Below are 11,105 nucleotides of genomic sequence, written 5' to 3' on the forward strand. Positions count from 1 at the left end.
GCAATAAATCAATGTCTTTCTTCAAAATGTCAAATGTCATGATGATGTATTATCAATATCCAAATACTCAATCGTGTCGGGCGCTCTTCCAAGAATCAATCCAAATTTGACATTCAAATATTTTTATGATCTTGAACAATTTTGACGGTCCAATCGCCTCTAACGCCTGCTGGGTCGATCTCCTTCATGTCGATTCGCCCGGTTTATAAAGACACAAACAGCATAACAATATTTAATTACCCAACGGCAAATATTGATAAAAGCAGATGGCGATTTAAAATCGCAGTGGGAAGTTAAACTCGATGAGATATTAAAATGTGGGATATTAAACGGAGTTTTGAATAACTAATTGAAGATTACTGACACATCAGCAGCAGACGCTAAACGCTGCAGTTGTACATAGTGAAACAGATGCAATTAGCCGACGAATAGCTGGAGCTGAGTCTCCCCTCAAGATATAAAAACAATAGCCTCCATTTGGCGCGAAATTATGTACAGATATTTGTTGGCGGATATAATCTGTTCCGAGATGCGAACAGTTTTCCGAGAGCGTAGCTCGAGGAAAACTATGAGCTTCAAGGAACAAATAATGTCCAAGGACAAATATCTGATCATATCTTCACGCCAAATGGAGGCTACTGTGTTTATTATCCTTCAAACAATTTTCGCAACACGTGCAGTTTTGAAAATTGGGGCATATCACTCGGATATTCCCCAGGTTTAGGTGGGGCATATTCAGTCATGTGACGCGTTTAGACCAATCGCGCGCGAGGGAAAATATTTGAAGGACTATGAAGCCCAATATAGCGATTGTAGTTCTTTTGTTTTTGACAATGACTTGTCTTTCCTTTTAATATATAGGCGTATTTCCCTAAGCCAGTATGAGTTAACCAGTAAAATGCACCAGTCATAAAGTCATAAATCTCAAAGAGTGGAAAAGAAAGAACGGTGGAATCTTGTAGCCTAATTTTCTGCCATCTACTTCCCGAATTACACATGTTAACTGTCATGTGCCTTTCTCGCAGGACCGCCTAAAGAATCCGGATGAATTCCCACGTCCGTTTATCAATGGCACCTGGGAAGGTTTTTGGTGGGCTTTTGTTACCATGACAACGGTTGGGTGAGTGAGTAAATCAGTTCTTGACAGATGCTGTAATTCGATCCTAAAGATCATGCGCAGTAATGAAAATTCGGAAACCGGAAGAGTAATCTTAGCTTAGAAACAAGAAAATGACACTTTGGAAAGAAAAATTTTCTGCCGGAAGTAATTTGCAAATCATTGTTCTTACATGAACTTGGTTCATTGAAATAGTTCAATTATACTCACTAGAGCTTCTTTATCTTAGGATCTGCGTTTTTGACATCAACCTGAAATTAAACTTTTTAAACGTACTACTTTGTCGCTTTTAACCCCCAAATTTGATTCCGAAGAGTAACAATTTTAATTTGCTTTTGAATTTGTATTTCCAAACTGCGATGAAACTCTCTATAATAAATACCATTTCTTCCCTTTCAGTGCTAATAACTGCCCTGTTAGCAAATACAGCTCAGATTTCACCAATGAAACCTGTATCAAGCGGACACCATTGGGATCCTCATTAGTGTCCGTTTAATACAGGGTGTCCGCTCTAAGCAGGTTCTAATATATTGTGCAATAATAGTTAATTATTAACCCTTTTGTAACTCAGTGTAACACAGTGTAAGATCAAAGACTTCTCATAGCATAATGTCCAGTCAGTCAATGCATCAATCTGGAATAATCTAGTTAGCTTTAAAACGACATCGCTGAACAATGTTAAAGGAGTCTGAGCTGAGCTTTCAGAAGTAAGAAGCCCTTGTAGTGTCCGGTTATTGTAGGTTTTGGGCCACAAAATGGCGTCCGCGTCCGCTTAATAGAGGTGTCCGCTGAATGCAGGTTTGTTTTACAGCAAATGAAGGTAGAAAATTTGAGACATAAGCTGGTGTCCACTTAACAGAGGGTGTCCGCTTAATATGGGGTCCGCCTAATACAGGTTTTATTGTAGTTACTCTGCTGTTAAAGCTTTCCCCCAGTCTTCCCTTTCATGTAAGCCTGGACCAAATGAAAACTGGGATGACAAGCCCCAATGTTAGCTTTCGCTGAACCTAAGGCTTTCTACATTCACGGGGATTCTTGCGTGCGCCTCATTCAATCTGAGCCTGATCGGAATTTCCAGTCCACCAGAGTTTTCTTGGCAACCCAGCTCTGCTTTGGGAGATGATTAAATTAAAGGTGCGAGAAAAATCAATATCTTATGCTGCATACAAAAACGCTACAACAAGGAAACGCGAAGAAATGTTGGAACGCGAAATCGCCTTGTTAGAAAAACATTTAGACAATGCAAGCAATAGTAACCCCTCATATCATATTGTTGCTGAAAGAATTTTTACCTTAAAGAAAGAGCTAGAAAACATTTTTGAGTATCGAACCAAAGGCGCTATCATTAGGTCAAAGTCGCAATGGTACAACTAGGGCGAAAAGAACTCCGGATATTTTCTAAACCTCGAAAAAAGGCACTGTAAACAAGGAACAATTAGTCAATTAAAAATTAATGACACCGACTTTGTCACCACAGACAAAGATATCTTATCTGAATGTACGGCTTTTTATAAAAATCTTTATACGTCAAAAAGCCCCGACAGCATCCAGTCAACATTCCTCTCTGAAGTGAACTCCACTTCTTTGACCAATGAAGAACAAACTTTATGTGAAGGCCCCTTAACTCAAAAGGAATGTTTCGAAGCCCTGAAGAAGATGGAGTCTGACAAAACGCCAGGCACAGATGGACTTCCCGCCGAATTCTACAAAGTTTTTTGGAAAGACATTTCTTCTTTTTTAATCTCGGCCCTCAACTATGCTTTTGACTCTGGCTGCCTCTCAGTAACACAAAGACGAGGGGTTATAAAACTAATTCCAAAAAAAGATGCGGAACTATACTTCATCAAAAATTGGAGGCCTATTACCCTTTTGAACACTGATTACAAAATCGCAGCAAAATCTATTGCAAACCGAATTAAATTAGTACTTCCAAACCTTATCAATCACGATCAAACAGGATTTTTGAAGGGCAGATTTATAGGCGAAAATATCAGACTCATTGACTCAATCATCCAATATGCCACAGAAAAGAATATCCCGGGCCTGTTACTTTTTATTGACTTTGAAAAGGCATTTGATTCTCTCGAATGGTCCTTCATACATGGAACATTAAGATCCTACGGTTTTGGTGCTTCGCTAATTAACTGGGTGAAAACCCTGTATAGTCATAGTGAAAGCTGTATTCTGAATAATGGATGGGCAAGTAATTTTTTTGAAATTCAAAGAGGTGTTAGGCAAGGCTGCCCGCTCTCACCTTATTTATTTATCCTATCGGCAGAAGTGCTGGCCACGGCAATTAGGAAAAATACTAATATAAAGGGAATCTCTGTAAATAATGTGGAAATTAAGTCAATATGCCGATGACACAACACTTATATTAGACGGGTCACGTGAATCTCTCCTTTCATCCCTTGCAATGCTTGACGATTTCAGCAAAGTCTCTGGCCTCAGACTCAATGATAAGAAAACGGAAGCTCTATGGATTGGCGCAAGTATTGGAAGTGATAAAATTCTGTTATCAGGAAAAGAGCTTAAATGGCCAAAAGACAAAGTAAAATCCCTAGGTCTATGGATTTCAACAGATCCCGAACTATCTGCCTCTTTAAACTACAATGAGAAACTTGAAAAAGTGAAAGAAATCCTGAGATGCTGGAAATACCGCCGACTCACATTGTTAGGGAAAATCACTGTTATCAAATCACTAGTGGTCTCCCAATTGGTTTATCTACTCTCGCCTCTTCGCTCAAACTACAGGGTTTTAAAAGAAATAAATGATTTACTCTACACTTTTCTATGGAATGGTAAAGGCGACAAGATAAAACGGAAGGTAATGATCAATGATTTCGGTGGTGGTGGCCTAAAAATGATTGATATTAGTTCCTTCAATAAATCTCTCAAAACCACATGGATTAAAAAATATTTAGATAACAACAATAAGGGAAAATGGAAAATCTTTTTTGATATAACCCTAAAAAAATATGGCTGTCAAAACTTTTTTTCCTACAACCTCAACGTTAGAGACACCTTATCGACAATAACAACTTCGGATGCCTTTTTAAAAGAACTATTAGGAATCTGGGCGGAAGTTAACTTTGAACCTGAAATAACATCGAAAGATCACTTTCTGGATCAACAACTTTGGCATAACTCCCTAATAAAGATAGCCAACAAAACAGTTTTTTTTAAAAATTGGTTCACCAAGGGAATAACTCGGGTGAAACATCTTTTAGGACCGGACAACAACTTTCTCTCGTTAAATGATTTCCGCTGTAAGTATGAAATAGACCCTCGCCCTCTCAGCTTCTACGGATTAATATCGGCTGTAAAGTCTCTTCGGACTGATTCTAATTTTCAAGATTTACAGAACACCGACCACGAATATGAGCCACTTACAACAAGAATTTTGCAGGTCAAAAAAGCAACTACAATAATATATAAAAAACTGATTAGTAACAAGAGTTTAACCCCAGAGTCAAGTCAAAAGAAGTGGCTAGAGGATTGTGGCCTACCAATAAATGACAACATAAATTGGAATGCTGCCTATCTTTTAGCTAAAAAATGCACAAAGAGCACTAAGCTGATAGAGTTTCAATTTAAATTCTTACATAGACGTGTACCAACCAATAACTTTTTATTTAGAATAGGTCTACAGGGCGATGAAAAGTGCAGTTTTTGTCACACCTCCTCTGAGTCAATAATTCATCTTTTTTGGTCATGCCGTCAAACATCTCACTTTTGGATTAAACTTACTGAATGGCTCAAAAACTTAAATTTACTTCCTAGAGATTATGCTTTGACAAATATTACTGCTTTGGGTCTGAGGCCAGATATCTCTCAATTTGCGCTTCTTATAAATTACTGCTTTCTCTTAGCACGATATCACATATGGCTCGCTAAAACAAAAAATGATCATCCAAATCTTACGCTTTTCATATGCACACTAAAATTACAATATGAGATAGAAACAAAAAGTGGAGACACGAAGAAATGGAAACCTCTTACAGGATACATGAGGATTTAATTAATATTTTAGATTATATTTTCTGTAGGGTTATCTATCTCCTACCCATTAATCTATTTCTAATCTCCTGTCAGATGCATAACTCATTTTACTTTTAATGTACCACATGCCTTTGGTCTGTTTTTTTATGTTTCTGTACTACAACCTCAAGCTGTAATGATAACTAGCTATTTTTCTTCTCAGTTTTGTTTTTTTTCTTTGCCCCTTGTCATCACTGTATTTCTTAATCGTGTAAGTCGTGTAACTGTATTTGTTAGTAATGTAAGTCGTTTAGTTATTGTAATTTAAATAGTGTAAATAATTAGAGCAATATAATGTAAATAGAGTTAGTGTTGTAAGTAAAAAAAAAAAAAAAAAAAAAAAAAAAAAAAGAGTTTTCTTGGCTCTTTCGCTGAGAGTTAAAGAATACTCTTAGCAACTCTTACCTCCTTCAACTTAGGTTGTTTACCATTTAACCGAAAATTCCGGAAATTTCGGTCAGAATGTAAATGGTAAGAGAACTCGACAGACTGGGAAATTTTCGAAATAAACGGAACGTCTTGAAAGGTAGTCCAAAATTTCTAACCGAAATATCCGTGTGGGAAATTTGCTTACCATCTGCAATTCTTCACCGCCATCTTGGAATTATGATCAGGTCGAATTCGTTCTAGGCTCTCTCGGTAATATTGGGGTGTTTGAGTAAATGGTAAATGGCCAATCCGAACGGAACTTACCACCAGGCATTTTTGCTTACCATTTGCACAACCGTTGACAAACGGGTTTCTCCGTGTAAATGGTACAGAGTCTTACTCTCGGTTTCCCACTCTTAAAAAGCGTTTCTTCTTCAATGTTTAGCCGATATTTCTATACTTTTATTGTTTAGATACGGTGACCGCGCACCCAAGTCGTTTTTGGCGCGGATCTTTTGTATCGTGTGGATCCTGGTGGGGATTATTATCATTGCAATATTCACCGCTATCGTAACTGCCTCGCTATCAGCCAGTATCCAACATCATTTCACTGTCCACGGCTCTGTGGTAAGCTATGAATAAAATATGATCTCATGAATTATCTGAAGACCAAGAGAGGCCAAGTGTTTATCATCTGTAGTCGTTTTTATCCATGCGACAATGATTCTGGTCATGAAAATCATACAAACAATTTTCATTTTAAAACGTTTGGTAATGCATGTGTGTAAAAAGAGCTTCGACTTCAGCTGATTCAAAACATTTAAGGCAAGAAATGTTGACAAAGTATGTATCAATGTTCTATAGCTACTTATAGTTCCATTCGTAATTAGCATCATTTGTGTTAATCGTTTGTATTTACAGATTGGAGCAGTAAATGGTAGCGAGGAATTCCGTCTTGGAGTCAGTTTGAACGCTGACATGAAACGTAAGAACACGTTAGCAAGAATTAAGGTGCATAGGGAACTGACTGGCCGACTGACTGTTCCACTGTCTAAATGTCTGACTGACTGACTGGCTGACTGACTTCCTGCCTGCCTGCCTGCCTGCCTGCCCGCCTGTCTGACCGTCTGTCTGACCGTCTGTCGGACTGACTGTCTGACTTTCTGAATGACTTTCTAACCGTCTGACCGACTGTCTGACTTTCTGAATGACTGACTGACTGTCTGACTGACTGTCTGACTGACTGTCTGACTTTCTGACTGGATTTGATAGGATTGCAATCTCCCTCAGTTTTATTAGGATCCCCAGGTTTTGTAATGAATAATAACTGATCAAGCCATAATCTTTTTTTCCCCTTTTCAGCATATCATTCTATACCGAAAATGAACTCTGACCTGCTGGCCGAAAAGCTAAAAGGCTCTTTGATAGACAACTATGTGCTGACATATTACAGTGATTTTGTGAGAGTAAACGACGAGGTGCGAATCGAGACTACCTTTGAACATGCCATCACCTATGGTCTGGGCGTTCGTTCCAATGCGTCATCGGATAAACTGGAGTGTTTTCGGCGTTATCTTCGGAATCACCCTCAGGAGGCGTTTGAAATTATTGCAAAGAACCTCGAACCACTCAAGGTTAGAGCCTTAGTCAATTTTGTTGTTATTATCAAAATATATGAAATGGTAAAATATAATCTAATTGCAGTCTAAAGCGTGCAGTTACCGAGAAAGGCTAGACAAATACAGGCTAAACAAGATAAGACTCGATGACCTCGATAGTTTTAGCTAGTTTTGTAACCGGTTGAAATTTCACAAGCTGTTTTATGAAATGTACCTACCTACATTTTCTAACGATAAATTTTGGACAAGGACGTAGTCCCGTTGTAAGACTTTTCCCTCCCTAACCCTGCTCATTTTTCTTAATTAGGCCCGCCCGCTTTTTCGATTGTTCCCACTGACGGAGAGCCTGCAACAGGCTAAAATGAATGACGCTAGCAATCCAGGCAGATTTTCCTCAACGATAATACTATACACAGTGAAGAAATTTGATAGTTCTTGGGAGTCTTGAAAGAAATTTAAGACAAACAAGCCGCGTATCGACACAAAATAAAGGGTGTGAATGGGGTTGAAATTTTAGCGAAAATTTTGATCGAAATCGGTAAAATCGTCGAAAATTTATTAGATAATTAGATTCGAGCACATCCATCAAGACCCGTCAAAATATAACACAAAAATTTCGTGGAAGATTTAACTTCACTTCTAAACAAATAAAGTCTAACATTTTATTAAAGTTACACAAGCAAAGAAGCACATCAGCAAATATCAATGGCGCGGGTTTTGCTTCTTCTGTGGCATTCCTTCATGTACTCAACTTTTGCTGAACCTCTTTTTATCTGCATTTTGTAAAAAGAGTCTCGAATTGTATTTTTATTTCCTGTTTTGTTTTTATTTTGTAGAATCCTACCGATGAAGTTAGCCAGGAAGTGAAAGCCTCCGAGGGATTGTTCTTCTTCAAAGAACAGACTTTTCAAAACGTTCTCTTCATCTTGCTAGGGGTGCTGGGATTTCTTCTCCTGGTCGGTGTAGTCTGGGAACTACTTTATCATCGACCAAAGCGACGTAAGAAATTTAGAATATTTTTAATCAGTGAAATTCATTTTATTGGTAAGAAACGTCAAGAGAAATTGGCAAGTGGGACGAGAAAATTGTTTCGCAGTGAATGGGAATCATAGAACGCGTTTTCACGGTAACTGGATCCTGTGCTCGGGGGTGGAGGGGGGGGGGGGGGCGGTACTTCCTCTGATGGCCCAAACGGAGAGGTTCCGCCTGAAAGGGGCACCTTTTTCAGGCTTCATGTAATATAAAAGGGTTAGAATTTCACAAGTTAAGGTATATGAAACGGTAAGGAAATCTGTCATTAAGTAATTTTAAGGGGCCTTTTATTAAAATACTTCGAACAGACGCAATTTATGGCAGTATCATTTCATTTCATGAAATTGATAAAAGAATCCTTTTTGTGTGTTTTATTCTATATACGGGGCAGTTATGAAAGTATGTGAAAAGGGTATCTTTTTCAATCAAAGGTATACGAAAGGAGTACTTTTTCTGTCAAAATGGTCTACAAAAGGGTAAGGGGTTGGAACTCGGGCCGGGGCCTCCTCGTATAAAACTTTGTAGAGTACCCACCCAGGATCCTGTGTAGACGACTTGGTCATTCTATACGACAACTTATACCATAAGTAGAGATAATGTTAAGCGCGTACAATTAAGTTTAAGAGGTGTTAGCGACTATCGCCACAGAGCCACACACTTCACAAGTTTGATCTTTTTTGAAAGGAAGTAACTCGCTCGATTTGCAGCAAACGGTCACTGTCAAGTTATATGAAAACATTTGTCTTTCTAGATTTAATTTGTGACAAATTGATGCTAATTAGAAAAGATGAGTGACGGCCCAATACAGCTGGGACACAATAAGGGACATGCTGCGAGGACATGAGGCGACATGAGGCGGAGACATATTGCAGCGACAGTTTTCCTCGTGCGGCAAGCCCGCTTTTGCGAAAAAGTTCTGTTGCGGAGACAGATTTTGACCCGCAACATGTTAGATGAAATTCAGTAGGTTTGAATTCGTGCGTTATGAAACATGAGCAAAATGACCTCAATTTATAACTGTTGTATCGTGAGCACTGCTCTAGCAAACTCTCTCTGCACCAGCTTGCGTACTGTCTCTCTTAGTGTTTGCCGACCTTTTCTTACTCAGGTACACCTCCTTCCTCAATATTTTAAATCAGGTTTATCGTTTTTCGGTTTGTTTGTTCTTCAGGTCAGAAGAAGAAGGATACAGAGGATGACGGCGCCTTCATTTCATTAACCCCGGCACAAAATATATGTGACTGTCATGAAATGTTCCTCAGTCATCAGACAATCCAGAGCATCAAATACAAATCCGCAAAAATCAAGGAGCTCATCCGGGAATATGAGGAATACTACGAGGCTTGGTTACAAAGGGTGCGTTCTGTTGAACACGAGGGAAATGGTGTAACGCCACAGATGGTTTGAATGACTTCGCGTGACTCCAAATATAAGTGACAGATTTATTAAGCTTTTTTCGTCTTTTCCTTTAAATCGCTATTTCAAGATCGAGAATGTTCCTCCCTGTTGGTGATCTTTAGGGCATGTGTTCTTGTAGGCGATGCAATTACTATTTATGCCTATTGGGGTATTGAGTGTAAATCTACTAGCGTTCTATCACGCATACCGTCCCCCTATTGGCTACACTACTCACTATCTATTCTGTTGTGAGTAGAGTGGCCTAGCAGTGTGCGGTTTTTACCAAAATGGCGGCCACTTCTTTGCGTTTTCGAAGCGTTTGTGAAGAGGATTTAGTTAACTTTTTTTACGACTAGTAGATTTATACTTAAACAGTTAGATTATATGCTCTCGATTTCTATACGTATACTCGTGCTGCACCCTCGTCAACTATCACGCGATAGAAATCTCGATTTCATATTCTAATTGTTAAATCCAAAGCATACAAAATCGTTCAAGGTGAGTCAACAAGCAGAAATTCCATTTTAACGCTGCAGTTTTTTTCGTGAACAGTATAACCTCATCACTTTTCCAGCGCCCAAAACGTTACTTTTATCATGCTATCGATGTGTTATTGCTTTTATAAAAGTACAAGTAGCCCCTTTTGCCAGCCCCAACCAGTCTGTTACAGGCATAAATAGAGAATGGTTCCTTGCGAGAGGAGAGAGACACGGGAGACTGTTAACCGAACATTACGTTGATGTATCAAAGAACCATGAAATGCAGGAAGGCACGCTAGATTGTGAAGAAGAAAAGCACATGAAACTTGACTGTAGCATGAATCGCTACATGGAACCCTACTGTCCAGCTGTGCGGGTCACCGCCATAACTAATTTGCTGGAAAGGACACCTGCGTAATTGAGTTTTACCTTACAGTGTAAATAGAACAGTGAGAAACTTTGCTGAAACGAAGCTTAAATGAAAGTTGTCCTTTAGGAATTAAATCTAAGAGTGAGAAGGGACAACAATGCAAAGGCAACGATGCTAAAACACTGCATTAAAGAGAGTCCTAATATTAAAGCGTCTTATTTTATTTATTTCACCTTTCACAAAGCATAGACATGCGGTTATAGACACACACATGTCTACAAGTGCACAACGTTTGAAGCAGAAGTTGTATAACTGGCGTTTTATGTAACTTCCCTAACGAGGAAAAAATTGGACGCCGGGGCGAAAGGACAGAAAGCAGAGAGCCTCAATGACGCATATGTAAAAATTACCGACCGCTGACACGCGTCACACAAGATTTCGCTTGTGCCCAAAACAAGCGCTCATGTATAAGGTAAGCTTTTATTCGCTCACTCGTTCAGCCAAAGACGAACTTTTTCTATTATCAGTTAAATAAGATATTTTAGTTTGCCTCTACATGACTAGAAAGTGAGAGGTGTAAATAAACAATTCTGTTGAAAAAAGGTGTTTTCGTCTGTCTTTTTACCGATAAAAGAATTGTTAAATGTGACCTTAGTGCAGAAATACCGTAACACTAACGA

The 11,105-nt window shown here is 38.8% G+C and overlaps 1 protein-coding gene across 6 annotated transcripts in view; it reads left to right on the plus strand.

Moving 5' to 3' along the window:
* LOC110062887 (uncharacterized) overlaps positions 1–10,635 on the plus strand; it is a 35,898-nt gene extending 25,263 nt beyond the window's left edge. For all 6 annotated transcript variants that reach the window (XM_089283061.1, XM_089283060.1, XM_020769834.2 and 3 more), the window contains 6 exons: positions 1,026–1,120; positions 6,001–6,154; positions 6,449–6,512; positions 6,890–7,161; positions 7,983–8,145; positions 9,350–10,635. In XM_089283061.1, coding sequence (XP_089139187.1) covers positions 1,026–1,120; positions 6,001–6,154; positions 6,449–6,512; positions 6,890–7,161; positions 7,983–8,145; positions 9,350–9,585 — 984 coding nt within the window. In that variant the 3' untranslated portion in view covers positions 9,586–10,635. The remainder of the gene's footprint in view (positions 1–1,025; positions 1,121–6,000; positions 6,155–6,448; positions 6,513–6,889; positions 7,162–7,982; positions 8,146–9,349) is intronic.
* Positions 10,636–11,105: the final 470 nt, after the last annotated feature.

The sequence above is a fragment of the Orbicella faveolata genome, unplaced genomic scaffold (assembly GCF_042242905.1).
Source record: "Orbicella faveolata isolate gen_17 unplaced genomic scaffold, um_ofav_v1 contig_12, whole genome shotgun sequence".
NCBI classification, from domain to species: Eukaryota; Metazoa; Cnidaria; class Anthozoa; order Scleractinia; family Merulinidae; genus Orbicella; species Orbicella faveolata.